The sequence below is a fragment of the Anguilla anguilla genome, chromosome 10 (assembly GCF_013347855.1).
Source record: "Anguilla anguilla isolate fAngAng1 chromosome 10, fAngAng1.pri, whole genome shotgun sequence".
NCBI lineage: Eukaryota > Metazoa > Chordata > Actinopteri > Anguilliformes > Anguillidae > Anguilla > Anguilla anguilla.
Window position 1 is genome coordinate 20,180,004 of NC_049210.1, and position 20,049 is coordinate 20,200,052.

Consider the following 20,049-nt stretch of genomic DNA (forward strand, 5'->3'; position numbering starts at 1 on the left):
TAAACAGCTGGGTTTAAACTTTGCATACTGTAAAAGTTTATACTGTATTTCACTTTTTGATAAGGCTCAGTAAGCTTCTTTTTTTTTGGTTAGCTTTTGATATACTAGCTTTTGTTAGTATATCATCAGATTTTCTTGATCAAAATTTCATCTCCCCAACTTGGCATTCCAATGAAAGATTTAAGATCACATGAACTGTGTTTTCACTCTAATTATATGAGCGCAGTTAGCACTGCGCAGTTCTGTCACCCTATTATATGAGTGCTAACAGCACTGCACAATTGTTAGTGTGGTTCTCTTACATGTGTGCTCACTAATACCCAGCCACTGTTATCAGTCCATATATGTGCTTTTCAGTGCACTGTTCAGCTTGCAAACCAACAGTTTGAGTTCATAGATATTTAACCCAGGACTTCAAAAAGCTGTGCATTTTTTTTTTATCTGTGCAGAACAAAAATAGTTTCCCGTTAAAATCATTGGTGCCTTTCACATCACCCCTTAAGTACCTTTTCCCTTGTGTCTGGTTACCTGGCTTTCTTATTTCTGTCAAGTAATCTGGTGATTTCTCCTCTACCAGAGTAGGTATCCTATCAGTAACCTGGAATCAGTTTACAGGCCACAATCAGTTTTTGTCGTTCAAAACACATGGCAGCTTTCACAACTTAAGTGTTGCTCACAAACTTAAAATGCATCTTACTTCCACCCCCACACAAAAACCATGCCCTGTCCGCACAGCGTTCTCACGACGTTTCCATGACATTTTTTTGCCAGCGTTGCACGTGGCACGCGCAAATAAATATACTGTACACATACTTTGCGTGACTTATCCACACCATTGCTTCAGCGCTGCAGTGGGCGTTAGGGAAACGTTGTGGGAACGTTGTGCGTTGGTGGGCGCCAGCGCGGGAGAGCAGGTAAATCAGCGGCTGGGTTTGCGCTTAAAAACATCAAAGGGAAAAACAAAGGCGCATTTCAAACGAGCCCTGCAAGCTTGGCAACAAACCAGCAGCTCCTCTGATAATACTTAGATCTATAAATGTTTGCTTTATTTATTTATTTACATATTTATTTATTTTTAAGCTCATTCACCGCCGTAATAAGTTGGCCCTAACAAGCACTTGAGGGAGATGGCTTCTTTTCCTGTTTTCTTGCTCCATTGCGCAGTAAGCTTGGGGATTTAGGGGACTATTAGAGAGAATTTCTTTTATTTGTGGCTAATGAATGATATGCACACTGTTCTCTTTCTTCTTGCGTTCTTTTTACGGCTAAGTGAGAATCGGGGGATGGAAACCGGAGAATTAGGCGCATTTTCAAGGTTTTAGTAATTTAACCCTACTCTTGCCTCTCTATGTGAAACTTTGCGCTGATTATTTATTTTTTTTCCGGCCCCGTTAACACGGAGATTTATTCACTTTGTTATTCACTCCGGAGTTCTCATGCAGAGCCACTTTTAGATTAATAATACATGGGCTGTATATTATTATGTGGTATTATTTATGGATTATCATACTGGGGGAGAACGAAAGGTCTCGGAAATGAATAAATGTTGGCTTTTCTTCCCTTTACTCCATACGCGTTTGTGTTGAACACATCACACTTATTTGTCTGTGTTGTGCCGTTTGGTGTTGCGTTGCATTGCAAAGGATGATCCGTCTGAAACGCGTTTCCGCCTCGGTTGTTGTTTCGTACTTTGACTGCACGCTTTGATAAGGTGTCCGTAATTTCTCGCAAAGGCCCCTTTTTTATTTCCCGTTTGAAAACTACCTCGAATTACACCGCCTTGAGTCAGTGTGTGGAAAATGAAAGGACTCTAAACACAACGTTGTTATTACTTGTTTGCTTCACCTAAATTGAAGTGATAGAACAACTGCTAGGGGATTGGGAAAGGGTGCGGGACAGATAGCCGGTATCTTAACTTTGATGTTATTGTTCTACTTCAGTCGATATGTTTAATTTCAAGAGCACATTAACATGAAACATAGAGATATGTTGGCATGTGGTTGCTTAGCACATATGCATGACTGAGCCTATAGTGTGTATTTTGATCTCCTTACCCAGAATTCCCTTGTACTGTGCTTTGCTGTGCCCACAGGGATGGGTGCTGGAGGGGATACCCCGAAATCGGCAGGAGGCGCTGCTTCTGCAGGAGCTTGGCATCGCCCCGGATCACGTAGGTGGGCACCATATGCCCAATCTCTCTCTCTCCCTCTCCTTCTCTCTCTCTCGCTCTCTCGCATGCCAGGCTATCACCTGAGGAGAATGCCGCACAGAACTCCGCGCATGCGAAAGCGTTGCCAAAATCCAAATGTCAGAAGAGAGAGGGGAGTGGAAGATCGTCGTCGGAAACGGGCACATTAATGCATGCCCCGATAATGATCTCCCAGCTGAATTTAAACATCTCTAACTCCTAACTCTGTCACTTCAGTACCGTGGGTGTCTGCGCGTCTGTTTCTCCGTCTAGTTGTCTAACCGTGATTTAGATTTAGAGGACCTGGAAATGTTTCACTATTCTGTCAGTAAACCGGTGTTTTATTGTAATGCAATTGGGGGTTTTTCCCCCTCTTACTTCCCACATAGTTATTTTTATACATCTGATGTGTGTGTACGTGTGCGTACATGTGAGAGAGAGAGAGTGTGAGTGCGTGTGTGGTGAGTGGTTCTTTATCAGAGTAAAGGAAGTTTACTTTTGTTTTAGTGGTGCTGGAGGCTCCAGATGCAGTCCTTATCCACAGAAGTCTCGGCAAGAGGGTAGACCCTGTCACAGGAGGTAAAACCTGGGTTAACAGTGCTCCATAGTACAAAACTTGGGCTTGCATGTTGGATTCCCAGGTGGACTGTTGAGGCTGCACTCTTGAAGCAAGATACTTAACATGAACTACATTTGTATTTGCATTTAGGCATTTAGCAGAGCAACATACAAAAAAGTGAAGCGAAGAGCAGAATCAGTAGAAATTTATCAGTATCACAACTAGTAGTAGTCACAGAAATCTATCACATATCTAATCGGATATCGAGGTATATATTACAAAATATAGGATATAGTGCTTTAAGTAGCAAATTGAATTGAGAGTATAGTGTTACACTCCACCCCTGACAATTGTTATGGACCCTATGTATTTCCTCTATTAAATGGATTTCCTCTGTTATTGCATATTTGCCATACTGAATGGTTTCACGTCTTTAAACAAAATGTAATACTAGACAAAGGAAACCTGAGTAAACGCAAAACACATTTCTGAAATTATTTGATTTGTTTAATGAGAAAAGTTATCAAACACCCATATCACCCATGTGAAAAATATAATTGCCCCCTTAGTGACTAAATCAAATAATTGAATTGAATTGATAATTAGATTCAGCTGATTGAACACAGCCAGGCTTGATTGCACCTAGACCTGTTAAATATAAACCTCACTGATATTGAACCATACCATCAGAGTGAAGTAGTCACCACAAAGTGCACTACAAGCACACTATGGCACGATAAAATGAAATTCCAGAAGAGATGAGGAAAACAGTGTTGAAATATCAGCCTGGAAATAGTTACAAAGCCATTTTCCAAGGCTCTGGGACTCCACCGAACTACAGTGAGAGCCATTATTACCAAATGGAGAACACTTGGAGCAGTGGTGAATCTTCCCAGGAGTGGCCGACCTGCACAATTTCTCGAAGGACGCAGAAAAAACTCATCCAAGAAGTCACAAGAGATCCCAGAAGAACATCCAAAGATCTGCAGGTCTCTTCTAGCCTCAGCTAAGATCAATGTTCATGACTCCACAATAAGAAAGAGACTGTTCAAAAATGAGATTCATGGGAGAGGAGGCAGAAACTACTGCTAACCAGTTTGCAAAAAAGGAGCACCTGGATGATCCCCAAACCTTTTTGGATACTCTTCTGTGCACCGTCAAAAGTGGAACCATCTCTGGACCTGGATGACTTGCCATTATTGAAGGAACTATGAATTTTGCTCTGCACCAGAAAATTCTTAATGGCAATGTCTGGTCATCTGTCCGTTAGCTGAAGCTGAGGAATAATTGGGTTATGCAGAAAGACAATGATTTGAAACACAAAATCAAGTCCACATCTGAATGGATGAAAGAAACAAAATGTAAGTTTTGGAATGGCCTATTCAAAGTCCTGAATTGACCCCAATAGAGATGCTGTGGCAGGACCTGAAACGAGTAGTTAATGCTCAAAAACCTCCTAATTTGTTGGAATTAAAGAAGTTCTGCAAAGAAGAGTGAGCTACAGTTCCTCCACAGCGATGTGAAAAACATATCAAATTATAGTTATTGTTGCTAAAGGTGGTGCAACCAGTTATTAAGGGGGTAGTTATTTTTCACATGGGTGATATGGGTGTTTGAGAACATTTTGCATTAAATAAATTAAATCATTTTTTAAAATGTTTCGTGTTTACTCAGATTCCCTTTGTCTGGTATTATGTTGTCATTTTGTCTAAAGACCTGAAACATTTCAGTGTGATAAATATGCAATAATAGAGGAAATCAGGAACGGGGAAAATACTTTTTCATGGCACTGTACAATGTGAACTAAGTCATAACTGGATAATGATGCCTGCTAAGCATATTTGGTTTTACTTCTGTATGGTGTAGTTCTGTGTAAAAATAAAAAGTAAAAAAACGGAAAAATGTGGGTTCAAATCCCTGGAAGAGCATTGCTGTTATACCCTTAGAAAATGTGCTTGATTGCCTCAGGTACTTTCTGACTGTAAAACATAAGCTATGCAAGCTGGCTGGATAAGGGAACCTGGTAATCCATTAAATAATAAAAACAAAATGGCCGCATTCAGCTGAGGGTAGGTTGAGGCGAAAGATAAGCATGTCAAAACATCACAGGGCAACCTGCCCTCTCCTTATAATTCATTTTATCATTAGGAGCACTGTGCAATATTGAACCTGTTTGCTGAATCCCGGCTTTGGATGTGGATGTAAAACAGGAAGCCTCCTCTGGGTATAACAAAGCCGAGCGGTAATGAACAAAAGCCGCAGGTCCCAGCAGATTTGTTATAGCGGGAGACTGCTGTATCCACGTAATTGCCATCTCGGTTTTCAGCTGTTCAAAAGTCTCACAGCGCTCGTTTCCGTAGACCACCGTATGCAGATTTCTTTTTTACAATTTTTAACCAAATTAATAGCTTAAATACACACTGCACATAAATTCGCAAACGCAAAAATGCATAATGGAGTTGATGTTGTCGTCCACAGCGCTGAAATATAAAATGTTTATTCGCATCTGCTGTAAACTATCGATTAGCTGCTAGCGACGATGCTGAATGTGTAAGTGCCACCCTCGGGATGACACAAACGGGCCTCGCTCTTCCTCTCCTCCCTTCCTTCCTGCCGCCCTGTCTCCAGACGTGTACCACACCACGTTCAGGTGGCCGAGGGACGACGAGGTGGGGCGGCGTCTGGTGCGGGGGGAGGTCCTGTCGGAGGAGCAGGCGGCGGCCCGGCTGCTGCGGTACCACCGGGAGGCGCACGGGCTCCGCCGCGCCTACGAGAACCGCCTCGCGGTCGTCAACGCTGACCAGCACCACGACGACGTTTACGCGCAGGGTGAGTCCGTTTGCCGGCGCGGAGGCTGAGCGCGCTCCCTCGCGTGCCCCGACCACACACGCACAAAGACATGCTTGCGCATACGCTGTCAGTGCCTGCAAGCGTGCCCGCCCCGGCCTCGTTCTTCCAGCGTTCGTTCCCCCCGTAGGCGCTTCGCCCCCTGCTGGCGGGAGGCCGACGTCGCGGCAGATCCGTGGGGAATCCCCCCGTTCCCCCATCCTGTCAGCCTGGCTGATGACGGCGGGGGGGGGGGGGGGGGGGGCTCGCCCTAGGCAGAGCCACAGGCGAAGGGCGTCCCGCGTGGCCCTCAGCCAGAACGAGCAGCCGTCACCGAGGCCATTAGAACCATCTGAGCGAACCCGTCTCGCTATTACGCCGCTCCGCTTGACAAAATAATCCTGCCGTTCGCCCCAGCCGCGTCTCCCCCATTACGGGGCTCTTGGATGTGCGCGGCGGTGGAGTTTGGAGTCTTTTGACTGTCAGCTCTTTAACGCTACTGCAGTTAGCGCCCCGCGTTGTTATAAAGTATATATATATTTTTTCCCTGCGAGCGCATCGGAGCGCGGCTTCACCCCCGGCATCCCCGTCGCCGCCGCGACGCACGCGGGCCGCGGCGCGTTCCACGTTTCCTCAGCGCCGCTCTCGTTCTCGGTTCGTTTTTTTTACGCTTTGTATTCCGGCTGTAGGTCATACGGTCTTTATCAGGGGTGTCCGATCTTAATCCAGCGTGGGTGCAGGTTTATATTTAAGCCCAGCACTACTCAGTTAGCCCCGATTCAACTAATTAACTGATCGTGGCCTTCAATCAAGACCTTGATAAGTGGAATCAGTGTGTGGTTTAGTGTGGGGCTAAAGCGAAAAACCGCACCTGGTTTTTGCGCTGGCGTCTTTGCTTTTCTCATTGCGCTGCGTCTGGCTCTTTCACAGGCAGCTCTGTGAGTGCAGTGGATAGGCTGGGCTCTCACAGACGGCATTAGATCAGGCCAGGCCTGCACTTGAGTACAGCAGGAGCGCCGTTCCGTGGGTTTTTTCTCCTTTTTTTTTTTACGGCTTCATGATTGGGGCGTGATTTGTAAGTGCGAGGTTTGGGGGCATGGAGTAATGGCTCAATTTATAATTAATAACATCTGATTTGCTTGATTGCGTTAAACGGAGGGAATAAAAAATACAGGGATTGGGGAGAAGGGGGGGGGGGTGGTTGAGGTTCTGGCATTAAGTATTCATGAGGCTAGATTGAAATACAAACCATGATAAAACTGCCTTGAATATTGATTATTGTGGTTTAAAAATGCAGTTTGATAATGACGTTACTAGCGACTTTTGACTTGATCTGGTTTTCCCTGAATTAGCTGAATTAGCTTCTTTTTTTTTTTTTTTATCCCTTCGTCATTTTTCGCCCCTCGCAGTCCGGCGTGCCAATTAGCGCGGAGAATAGAGAGGGGGGGGTTCGTTGGTCATAATTAGGCCGCGGTTAATTATCCGACATTAAGGGAGAAGCGTGTCATATTGCGCCGTGGCGTTGTCGCGGTGAAACCCAGATGAAAACAGCTGTTGGCTTCCTTGAGAGGGTCGCACCGCGAGCCCCCCCCACCCCCCCGCCGGGGCTCTCATCTTTTATTGATCGGCTCCATTATTTTGAGCCCGGCCTGCCCCCTCCCCCCTCGCCGCGGTGATGTCGGGGGGCGGGACTTTAGAGCGCCGCTGCCCCCCCCCCCGGTTAAGCGCCGGATTATCTCTCGCGATTAAAGCTTTAGGGGGAATTCTGCGCGGCTTCGTGGAGAGAGGGTGCGTGCGGATGAGAAGCCCCCCCCCAGCTGTGAGAGGGGGGAAGCACTTGAACCCGAGGTTTCCTCTGATCTTGACCTCCCTTTGGTGTCCATTAGGAAGCTAGTGATTTTCTTTTTTTTTTTTTTACAGCTGGGCAGAATGAGAGGGAAAGCAAGCTGAAGGAAATGCATCTGCCTGACAGCATGCATCTTGTAGCCAATCGAATCGTGAACCTACGGTGGTTATGCAGCTTCGTTGGACAGTTTTAGTTTTTGCTTTTTTGATGCTATAACCTCACTCTCAGAAGACCAACCCCTTGCAGGAGGAAATCAGTATCAGGCTTATTGTTGTACGTCGCTCTGGATAAGAGCGTCTGCCAAATGCCTGTAATGTAATGTAATGCAACGTATTGGTTCACACTGAAGTGGGCAGCTTGCAACTACTGCTTTCAATCCATTTACATGGAGGGGGGAAAGTGGGTCAATTAATTCTAGAACATTCTACCCTGTTATAATACCATGTCAGTGAACAATCAGGAAGCCTGAAAGTGCAGCGTTTTGCCCTGGATAGTCATGTCTGGGGGAGTTTTAAAGCTACATGCAGCCTGGCCATTGACTTCTGTTCTGTACTTGGTGTAAGCAGAACTCAGGCTCAACTCTGCGTGACCCTTCCCCTGCTCCACGAATCGATAACCCCGCTCACAGCTGCAGCAGCTTGCAGCGCAGAATCCCCCGGGAAACTTCACCTGCAGCTCCCGGCGTTGTTCCATCGCGCGTTCCTCGTCGTAAAGTGAGGGAACGCGACCGAAGCGTCGCCTCCACTTTGCGGCGGCCAGGGTTTCCTGTCTGCGTTGTTCTTGGGGGTGTGGCTTGAATGTTTGGGCGTCCTGTCCGCATTGCGTCTTACCTGCGCCGTTGGTGGGGCTGTGGCTCATGCGTTTGTGTCGCTGTGTGGTCTGGTCCCCCCACAGTGCTGACCCATGTGCTCCGCCGGCCCCGCTCCGCGGCCCCCCACACCCCCAGGGTCCTGCTCCTCGGGCCCCCGGCCAGCGGGAAGAGCCTGCTGGCAGAGAGGATCGCTCAGAAGTACGACATCGTCAACGGTGAGCTCTCCTCTCGCTCCCCAGTTACATGGATGTTTGTCTCATTAGTATCTCTTCTCTCTTTATAGCCTGTCCCTCTTTATTTCTATAACCTCTGCCCCTCTGGTTTTCTGTGTATGTGTGCATGTACACACACAACCACACACGCACACACGCACACACACGCCCACGCACATACACCCATGCACACAATAAAACCTCAGAGATGTGAAAGCATTGGGAATAGAGGTCGCTCATAGGTGTCTATATGCTTTGAAAGTTACATCAAAGTAAACCAATTTATAAAGATTTTAACAAAAACTGGTTGTTTAAACTAACTGACAATAAAACAATTGGCTGTGGTTCGAGCAGTTATGATTGTTTTTATACATTTTCAAACTATATCTCCTTTTCATTGCTCTGCAGTGTGCCAGTAGCAAGGCTTGTACCATCATAGCATTGAATCTAACAGCGAAATTCTTCCCGCAAGAAAGTCAATCCGCTTATAGCTTGTTTATGGAGCTAGAAAACACTGTCTTAGACATCGTTCTAGACTCTCCCATTAGCATGCTGAACTGGGTTCAGATTTGGTGATGGAGAAGGCCGTGGCATATGGATAACACTGTTGCAATTTTCATCAAACCATTGGCTGACCGCACATGCTCTGCGGATAGCGGCGTTGTCATCCTGGAAGACATCCCTACCGGCAGGAAGGAAATGCTGCAGCGTGGGATGAAGACGATCACTCAGAATCATTATGTAGTGATTAGCATTGACCTTGCCTTCTGAGGGGATGACTGAACTCAAGCCATGCCAGGAAAATACACTCCACACCATCGTAGAACCTCCAGAACCATGCTGTTCGCAGTTGGAACCAAGCACTCTGGCCTGTAGGGTTCTTTCTGTGTAGACCACACGTGGACTTGTCCGTTTGAAAACGTGGTGAAGGATGATTCAGTTGCCCAAGTGTATCACATTTCTTCACTGCTCAGTAGTCCGTTGACTATGCTGTTCACATAAGTGTACTCACAAGTGTGCATCATCAGGTGCAATTTATGATGCTTATATATTACCAGCTCTATGTGCCATAGCAACAGCACACTTAGACCAGCTCTATGAGCCATAGCATCAGGATGAAGAAATAAGTGATAAAGGCAACTCTAATTTGGCTTCATAAGAGAGCATACACAGAACCCAACCCCACACCATTCCAAAATTTGGTCATTTAAACATGCACTGCACATTTCATTGTCACCAGAAATAACTTTTCAGAACCATTTCTGACCTTCTGAACTGTGCTTGAAGGAGTACACTTCATTTGTGGTTTGAGAGGGCGGACTGCAGGCCTGACCAACCAGAGGAAGCTAAATTGAGCAGTGAGCTGGGGACAGCCCTGTGGTCAGATTTCAAGCCCAGACCACAGGCCACAACACTTAAATATGGTGCGTTTGGTTTGGAACTCCATAAAGGCCTTGCTGTAGTACATATAACGTACAGTACACAGTTCACAGTAACGCTGACTTTAGTGAAGGCTTGTCACACATCTAAGTTCAGGTAAAGACATCCCCTGTGGCCTGGCCAACAACAAAAAAAAAAAAAAACTACACCTCCCTTTGGTGAATGCCAACACTGCCACCCTCTGGACAAGGTGCGGGTTCCAGGTCCTACTCCAGTCCTAATTTGTATTAATAAATTATTCAGTTTTTGAATGAATACAGCACAGTGCAGTCTCGCTGGTACGGAATACATTTCAGAGAGGCAATGAGGGCTGAGGACATGGTGCCAGTGTTTTTTTTTTTTTGATCATCTCATCTTTTCCTGCATTTTCCCGCGCCGTCCTCCTCCGCCATTTATTATTTATTTTATAATTTTTTCATTTGATTATTTTTATTGTCTGACCACACTCCGGTAACTATTCCGGGATCTCTCCACCTGTCTCGTTGCGCTTTCCCCGCATTCTGAAAAGGTTACATTGGCCATTCCCTTTATTGAATCTTTCATGTCTCTCTCCCTCTCTCTCCCGCTCCCGTGCAGTTGGCTGTGGGCAGCTTCTGAAGGCAGCGGCCGCGGACCAGGCCGAGACGGGCGAGCTCATTACGCCCTACCTGGAGACCCGGGAGCCAGGTGTGGCTGCTTTCCCAACCAGACCAGAGAGGTTGAGTGCAGAGTGAGGGATTGCATTCCCAACCAGACCAGAGAGGTTGAGTGCAGAGTGAGGGATTGCGTTCCCAACCAGACCAGAGAGGTTGAGTGCAGAGTGAGGGATTGCGTTCCCAACCAGACCAGAGAGGTTGAGTGCAGAGTGAGGGATTGCGTTCCCAACCAGACCGGAGAGGTTGAGTGCAGAGTGAGGGATTGCGTTCCCAACCAGACCGGAGAGGTTGAGTGCAGAGTGAGGGATTGAGAGAAGCATTTGTGAGCCAGAAGGCCAGATTTGTTATCTTTAGAAGAAAAATTAGTATTATCATTACTACTATTAGTAGTAGTAGTTCATAAGACTTAACATTCAAGGGCCTTCTGAATCCATGCAAGCACAAATAGATGTATTGATGAGGTAATCAGCTAAATACTTCTCAGTCTGTCTGGTTTTTTACATCTGGGTAAGTAGCCCTCAGAACAACAAGTGCCATTGGTCAATGAGGGCAGATAACAAATAGTAGTGAAGGCCCATGAAACAAAATTAAAATCAATTGAAAAGCACTTTTTACAGATAACTATCTCAAACATGGTCTAGAGAGTCAGCTTATTCCCAGTATAACCCTCTCTTTAAGCTTTGTGTCCCTATGAATGTGTTCAGAAGCACGTTAATACTGCAGCTACACTTTAAGTATCCGTCCCCATCGGCCCGGCGATCGTGTGGTGATCATCTCACTGGGTGTTGCGGCACAAGTGCGCTCCGTCCCTCCATGATCCTCCTCCTCCTCTCCTGAGACGGCCGTTTCCCTGTGTCGCCCAGCCGTCCCTGTTCGACAGCTTGTGTAATTCCACTAGCCTGCTCATTCGCTCTCCCAACCCCCACTCCCCCCTCCCCCCCCCCCCCTTCCCTTCCCAAAACTAGCTGGCCCCTGATGATTTTGACGCACAGGAAGATTAGCGCGCGGAACGCCGCCGTTAACCGGTCACAGCCCGCGCAGAGCGGGCTCGAACCCGCGCACCGCTTCACCCGTTCCCACGGCGGCAGCGGCAGCTACACGCTTTTAACATTTCGGCCCGGAATGCGAACGCCACCGCGGGTTGGGGTGGGGTGGGGGGTGGGGGGTGTCAGAATCTCTGGGCGTCCGCGAAGACGGGCGGGCGGGCGGAGCGCGCGGTCACGTGACGCCGTCTCCAGGCTGATGAAATAGTAATGAAGGGTGTTGGGCGGCGCCGCTGTGATTTGCACATGAAAACGGGATCTTCCCGCCGCTCCCTTCCCGGCGACGGTCCCGCCGCTCCGCGCGCATGCAAATGATCCCGCCAAGCCTTCCCGCTCCGGGGAGTCGCCAGCCGAGGGCCGGCGGGGACGGGGGGGGGCGGGGAGGAGGGGGGCGTCGCCGGCGGAAGCTTTTTTGTCTAGTTTTGTTTTTGTTTATGTTCTGTCTTGTTTGTTTTTGAAGTTTATATTTTAATGATGAGTTTTCTTGGTTTATTTTTGTTTTTGGGTTTGCAGAATTCGGGATTTGAGCTCTTGCTCTGCCTAATTCTCTGTTTTTTACAGAACACAGCTGCTTGTGTTCAGGCCACAGAGTGTTGTAAAGTTGTAGAGCGGCAGTTACAAAGCCTTCATAATTGTACGACTGGCTAGCACGAAGAATTTACAGATGTGAATATTGAACTTGATAAATGAATTATTATCATCCTACTCAGTCACAAAATGATGGTAATAGTCACAATCATAATCGGCTGGAACATTCACATATTTATAATGAAAAAGGTGTACGTCCCCATTCACTTCAGGTGTTCTTGGGGACTAGACTGACAAGATAGTTGACTCGCATCTCTTCTGTTTAGTTGTCCTGAACAACAGGCTTTGTGAGACTTCAGTAGTTTTTTGTGCGAGTTTCCAGTACTTTCCATGCTTGTTAATGGCAAAGAGTATAATTTGAAATGTTTCAGCTTTATTGGCAAGGAAATGGAGTACTGTCAGTATTACGTATATTGAGTCGACTTGTCTGGTTGATCATTTGCAATACCTGGGTTATTTACCATCGAAACCTTTGACCTTTAACCTCTGACTAACCCTAACGTCAGTTTCGAGAGCACGCCTGTCCCCTCCGTCAAATGCAGGAGCTGTCACATACAGGTACCTTGGTTACACAAACTGTCTCACAGGTACCTCGGTTACACAAACCCAGCCTGAACACCATTCAAACAAATGAAACCGACCGGTTCAGAGCAGAACACAGTATGTATCACCCGTTTCCCCTGAAGCGCAGGGCACCGGGCGGCACGCACGCCTCGCCTCGCTTCGAAAAGCCGCCAAGTCGTTTGTCTGCGGAGAAACGTGCTAAACTCTGAATCCCGCGGCTAATCAGAAACCGCCACCGCCGTCAGGCCCGAGCCGTTCCCCATCGCGCTTTCTGGGAAGCGCCAATCCACCGCACGCGTCTCCCGTACGACGCGGACGCTCCACGCTCTCCGCCTCGGGTCTCCGGGGGAAGGGAAAGGGAAAGAGAGGGAGGGGAGGGGAGGGGAGGGGAGGGGAGAGGAAGGGCCCGCCCGCTCTCCGCAGTCACGGCCAGTTAGCCCAAGCAAACGGAGCCGCCCCCGAGGGAACGCCGTCGCGCGGCGCGTGCCAATCACCGGCGTGCCCGCGCCCCTCCGCGCCCCTCGCCTCGGGCAGCTGCTTATTAATTTAATAAACATCCCTGCGAGGCCCGCCGCTCCACGCCGCTCACGGGGACCTGCCGTCTGACACGCCCGGAGCTCGGGCCTAATGAGGCGTGGGCGGAGCCTCGCTGACAGGGCCACCATCACACAATGACACAGGCAATGCTTACACTGACACAGAACTTACACTGACACAGGCAATGCTTACACTGACACAGGCACATAGTGCTTACACTGACACAGGCAATGCTTACACTGACACAGGCCTGTAGTGCTTTCACTGACACAGGCAATGCTTACACTAACACAGAACTTACACTGACACAGGCACGTAGTGCTTACACTGACACAGAACTTACACTGACACAGAACTTACACTGACACAGGCATGTAGTGCTTACAGTGACACAGGCACATAGTGCTTACACTGACACAGGCACGTAGTGCTTACACTGACACAGGCATGTAGTGCTTATACTGACACAGGCATGTCATGCTTATACTGACACAGGCATGTCATGCTTATACTGACACAGGCATGTCATGCTTATACTGACACAGGCATGTCATGCTTATACTGACACAGGCGTGTAGTGCTTACACTGACACCGCATGTAGTGCTTATACTGACACAGGCGTGTAGTGCTTACACTGACACAGGCATTACGATACAGACGGGCACTAACAGGGGTGTACTAAAACGCAGGCTCACTGCTGATACAGGCACAGCAACACAGATACAGTTATGCAGGCATAATGGCAGAAAAACACTAACACAGGTGTAGTAGCACAGGCACACATTAATGTGCACCAACACAGGCAAATTAACACAGCGCAGCTTCACAGGATCCTTAACACCGAGACGCTGTCAGGGCTCATTAATGGTTGCACACTAACACAGGCACACTAATGAACATACGCTACCTAACGCATGCGCTCAAACTAGAAGGCACGCCGCCTGCACTCCGACACAGGTACGCCAGCGCAGGCTCACCAGCACAGCCTTGCTAACGCAGGTACGCTCACTCAGCCGCGCCGACACGGGCATGCTAACACCAGCATAAGCACGCTGGCTCTGACACAGGCGCACCTAACGCAGCCGCAGTGCCGCAGCGTAACGGCCATAATGACAGGCCGGAGATGAGAAGCCGAACGGTAGCGCGGCGGTAAGAGCCTATCGAGAGCCGCAGCAGGGGGCCGGCGGTGGGAGCTTATTAGCCGAGCGGCGCTAGGGAAACGGGGGGTGGGGGGTGGGGGGTGGGGAGGGCAGGTGAACCGTAGTGCAGAATTAATCTACGCCTCTCTTGCTTATTCCTTCACCTGCCTCGCGCCTCCACCCGATCGTAATATCGTAAGTATCAGAGTAAAACACCGCGGTCCTGTAGGAGTAACTGCCGTAAGAAATAATGATCTCTCTTCAGAGCGAGGCAATTCCTTTTTCTTCCTGTTTAACTTGGGAGGTGGACATGGGAGTCATCGTGGGGCCGCACACCTCTCTCTTGCTCTCTCATGCTCTCTCCCTCTCCCTTGCTCGCTCTCCTTTTCTTTCTCTACCTTTTTCTTGCTCTCACACTCTCTCCACTCTTTCTCTCTGTTTCTCTCTCTCTCTCTCTCTCTCTCTCTCAGTTGTCAGGCAGTGTGAGCGGGGAGACAAAGCAGCGTAGAGATTCATGGCATTAACGACCGCCGTGCCTCCCTGCACAGGAGAACCAAGCGGGGGCTCAAGTGTCAAATCCACTCAAAACACGTCCACTCCATCCCCGGCAGCTTCCTCCCTCGCACTCCCTCCCTCCCTCCCTCCCTCCCTCCTCCCGCTCCGTCCCTCTGCGAGTTTGTGTCTTCTCGCCTGTATAAAAATGTCTGTTTAAAACAAGGTACATTAAAACGAAAAAAAAAAAAAGAAAAAAACTAAAAGTAAAATGTTGAGCGGGTTCCGTCTGGCCTGAGCGTTCAGCCACAGGAGCTGGGTGGTCCTGGGGGAGCCGGCGCCGTTTGAAGATTCGTCTCTCTCCCCCTTCGCTCGCTCGTTCTCTGTTTTCCTATCCCCCTTTCTGGGTTTCAAGGTTTCTCTCTCCCTCTTCCTCCGTCTCCCCTCTCCTTTTCTCTCCCTCGTTCTCAGCCTCGGTGCAAGTTTCAGGCAGAGAAGCTCTCCGCCTTAAATAATTTACAAGTTGATTAATAGACTCACAGGGGTATAATTAGGCAGGGGAGAGACAGCGGCTAGTGTAACCAGTACAGTGCTTAGGGGATTTAGAGACCGGGATTATTAAGAAAATAAAAAAAATAGCATTATGAAAAGAGAGGGAGTGGGGGTGTGGGGTGGGGGGTGGGGGGAATGGGGGAAGAATCCTGTTCCAGCGCTGCGCAGTGTTTGAAGCCACTTCTGTAGGAGCAGGGAGCCGAGGTGCGTTTGATGTGGAAATTGGACAGTTTGAATCCGTCGACTTTAATTTTGCACCAGCCTCAGTCCCCCAACCCCCCCACCCCCCACCTCCCGGGTGCCGCTCACTTTTCCATAGAAAATACATTCTTTTTTTTCCCTTTCACCCCGTTCTCTTTATGTTTACCTTTTCTGTTTTTCTCGCTACCTACCTCTTACTTTCCCCGGTTTTCCTGTTAATACCCCTTCCCACCCAGCCCCCCCTTAAGCTACCCCCACCCCCACCCACCCCCCAAAGCTGGTAAGGAGTGAATGTTAGTTGATTCGCCCCAGTCTTACTGATGTTGCCATCAACATGAACAATTCTCTTATGTAGCCTGCAAGGCTGGGGCTAGCTGATTTTTTATTTTAATTTTTTTAATATTAATAATGATAAAGGGCATGCAGGACCAATCTTCAAAAAATCCAAATGTATAATATGTCTACTTGTCTAGATTCATACAACAATTAGTTTACTGAGCTTTTCTCCCTTATTTAAATAGCAGTGATCCCAGGAAATATTGTGTCCCGGCAAATGCGGTTTGCTGCATAACCGTTTCTGAGGTAAATTTCTCCTGTATCGTTTCCCTCCAAGAATCCCCTCTGATACAACACGGATGTGTGCGCGTAGTAAGCTTTCAGCTATAGGATTTCCTTCCCTCCCCCTAGCTGTACCGTCGATGATAAAGAGGGGAATCAAGACTTGTCGACAAGCCCAATATGTCTGTAGATCTGAGGCGATTGTTGTGGTGTGTGCCTGCCAGTGCGCTGTGTTGGCTTGTCAGCTCCAATTTCTCCTCGTCTGTTCTCCCCACTCTCTCCTGTCTGTTCTCCCCTGATGTTGCAGTGTGGTGTCAAAATGTTTCCTGGCTCTAAAAAAAAAAAAAAAACCAGCAACGCATTTTACCGTTCGATGCGCTTTGAAACGCAGCGCATTTTGTTTCGGTTTTTTTCCCCAGTCTCCGCCGTCTTCTCGTATCTTGCTGTAGCGGATTACCTGCCGGTTGGGCTGAGCTCGCGACAGGCACGGGACGCGAGCTGCTGTTTTTGCGGCCCTCTGGCGGGAAAGCGCTTCCGCAAGACGGAGACTGAGCCGCACGGCCCTTTGCGATGCTTTATGAAAGGGAAAGGGAAGTTTTGCTGGAAAACCAATACCAACAAGTCTATGGGTTCGTGTGAGCATGCGTGTGTACGCACGCGCGTTTGTGTGTGCACATGTTTGCATGTATATGCCCATGACTCATATAGATGTGTGGTAGGCACAGGTGTGTGGTCTGTGTAATGGACAGTTTGCAGCCATTTCATTCAGTCAGTCCAACAGCTTGTGCCCCTGTCCGCCCTCTCTCTCCAAATCACTAGAGGGCGCTAGAGATGCCAGAACATTCTTGTTTGTCTCTGCATTGAAGTTGTGTGTCTGTGTGTGTGCGTGTGTGTGAGTGTGCGTGTGCGCGCAATGAGAGGGGCAGGTATGAGAATTTGGTTTGTGCATTTCAGAAGGTTTTCCTGGGATTCCTTTGAAGTTTTTCACACAAGACTTCTGAACATCCATAATTTCCTCTTCCTTTAGATAACACAGAGGCAGGTTCGATCCCCTCTGTGATCAAACTTTAATTTCCTTTCTACCTTTTTTTGAGGAAAGGCGCTCTATTTATACTCCACGATTGAAATGTGATTTTCTTTAAGCATCCTCTCCAGTAAGAAAACCTGAGAAAGCGGAACAAATCACTGAGATAAAAATATATGTACCTTTTGACATTACAGCACCATGCTTTGTTTTTCAAGCTGTGAAAACATGGTATTGGGAATGTGCTTTTCAAAATGTATAATTTTAATGATATTATAAAAATAGCAAATAAACAGAATAATTTAATTCTATTTAAATACACATTTTTGGCAGCAGGTATTTATTTTGGCTGTTGGTTATGTCACATAGTTCATGTAAATATCTTGTACAACCAGGTTTATCTGGTTTGGCATAATTGTATGGAAATATATTTTTTTTAGCAATAGGCAGGTTTTTTTTGGCTGTTGGTTATGTTGTGCAGTTCAGGTGACAGCCTTGTTTGATCTGGTTTACCTGTGGTGTGGTTTTCCCAGTACCCGACAGCACGGTGCTCCAGATTCTGACCCAGCGGCTCAGCAGGCTGGACTGTACCACGCGCGGTTGGGTGCTGCACGGATTCCCCCGCAACGCGGAACAGGCCAAGAAGCTCCAGGAGTCCAAGTTCATCCCGTCCAGGTAACGTCTCTACCGGTGACAGGAGATAGCAGCGTAGTGAACTGGGAAAAATGAGACACGTCTTCATACCAGGACATATTCACAGCGTTACTGTGGAGAAAAAAAGTCTTTTGGTTGGTTCAAAGGAGCTAGAGGTTGATTGGCAGCACACAGTAGCTCCACCCATTTTCAGGTTCATGAAGTCCCATTCTCCCATTTCTCTAGTCTCTGTAACAATGGATGCTTAAAGAATGTATTGCCACAAGGGTCACACCAACATGGGGTGGACATGTTGCAGTTTCATGTTGTTCTCTACTGATCACCTGGTGCCTCCCCCCAACAGACAGCTGGTCTTATAGCTGGTGGATTAACCCATTAATGCCCAGATTTTTCCCAGAGATTTCTTTTTAAAGCATCTATAGTCGTGCAAACAATATTCACAGATGGACAAAGAGTGGTAGAGACTTTGGCAACTTTATTTGCCCGCAGGCTTAAATGAGTTAAGAACAGAGGTTTTGTCAGTGTTTAGGCAACATTAACTGACAGTATTAGTCACTACTGACAACTGAAATGCACAGACAGTGAATTTGCCACCCATGTCGCAGTCACACACAGGCATCAAGGGCAGGTGCTTATTTCACCCAGAGGAGCCTTTCTGAACAGCTAACACAGATCAAAATAGTGAAATATGCACTGTTCTAATGAGCATAAAACAGTCTTTCAGTTATTTGAACTAAAATGCAGGTGTCTGAGCTAAATAGAGTAACACAGCTTCATAAGCCGATGTGGCAGCTTGGTTTGTTCTTATCTGTGGTATTAATATAGATTTTGTCTTTTTTTTTCCTTCGCATTTTCTAAATTCTGTGTAGCCTTTTAAAAAGGTAGTATTGTTGTTTTTGCATACAGGGAGAGGTGGATTGTGTCCCATGCGCTGAAATTCAAATGTGTTGTGCTGAAGTGCCCCCACTGTAGCTCATGAGGAGCTGAGGATTGTGGAACAGGGAGGGTCATCGGTGGGGATGATTGAGGAGAGGCTCCTGATTGGTCACGTCAGTGAGGCGCCATCACCGAGCACGGTTTATTTCCTGTTGCCCAGGATTCGCTAGTTTTGGCCCATGTCAATCTCTTTCAGTCAAACCTCATTCAGCGTAGCAGCACTTAGAGTCAGGCTGTCAAGCATTGACATTTTACTGGGGGAAATCAAAAACAAAAAAAAAATCATTTGAGTCTACTCGGTTAAAAATGGGAAAGCGATTCCGCGGACCTGAAGGGCGATGCATAGATATGCAGGATATGCAGTCGGAATAGCATTAGAATGTCATTGGCAGGCTGTGTGTGGCAGCGGGACGCGCGATTGGCCGGTCCCTGGGGGAAAACGGGAGGCGCGGGTCAGCCGGAGACTCTGGAGCTGGGGCGGCGCGGCGCGGCGCGGCGTGAGCGCCCCTGCATGGGGGCTGGACGCGACGGACCTGCCGCTCTTCAGCCGGCCCCGGCTCTGCCGCACCGCCGCTCGCTAGCTGCCGCGACGCCGTTCTCCACCCGCGCGGGTGGCGAACGGCGATTAGCATGCGCGGCGCAACGTGCAGTTTAAAACAACTGGCAAAAAGAAAAATACGGGTGGGGCTAGGCCTGCGCGTAGCCTCCCGCGTGGCTGCTGAGGGTGGCGGATAGTCTGTCGGTCCTGGGGGGGGGGGGGGGGGGGAGCGCTCGCTGGAAAAGAACAGGTCTTTAGTCCCCGCCGCTGCTGAAATTGGATTTTGGGTAAGTGTGGAATCGCGGTCCGTGGGGGATCGCGGGAGAGAGAGAGAGAGAGAGAGAGAGAGAGCAAACAGATGTAACACAGACGCGCGCACGCACTGGGAGAAAACTCACGTAGGCGGGAAAAACAAACTCTGAAAGAATAACGTGTCCCTGGCGGGAGGCTGAGAGGGGCGCGTGCGGGAGCCCGCGCCGTGGTTACGCCTTCCTCACGCGCGGCGCGTGGGAGGGGTGTTTCCTCGCCTCCTCGACCTCTGATGCGTCCCCGTGGGGGGGGGGGGGAAGCGAGCGCTCGGCCTCAAAACATCACGTCTTTATTTCGACAGTTTGACTCCCCACTCGCTCCGTGAGCTTTCATCCGTCTCGATGAACAGCAGGCGCCCTGACCACGAAGGCTTTGTCTGCCATTGCGGGTGTCGGC

General features: G+C 48.4%; 1 protein-coding gene across 2 annotated transcripts in view; it reads left to right on the forward strand.

The window, feature by feature from the left end:
* ak8 (adenylate kinase 8) overlaps positions 1–20,049 on the forward strand; it is a 48,568-nt gene that overhangs the window by 16,438 nt on the left and 12,081 nt on the right. The window contains exons 8-13 of one of the 2 annotated variants that reach the window (XM_035435487.1): positions 2,093–2,174; positions 2,696–2,767; positions 5,376–5,576; positions 8,314–8,445; positions 10,459–10,548; positions 17,750–17,891. In XM_035435487.1, the coding sequence (XP_035291378.1) occupies positions 2,093–2,174; positions 2,696–2,767; positions 5,376–5,576; positions 8,314–8,445; positions 10,459–10,548; positions 17,750–17,891 (719 nt within the window). The remainder of the gene's footprint in view (positions 1–2,092; positions 2,175–2,695; positions 2,768–5,375; positions 5,577–8,313; positions 8,446–10,458; positions 10,549–17,749; positions 17,892–20,049) is intronic. The other variant, XM_035435488.1, reaches the window with a different exon arrangement.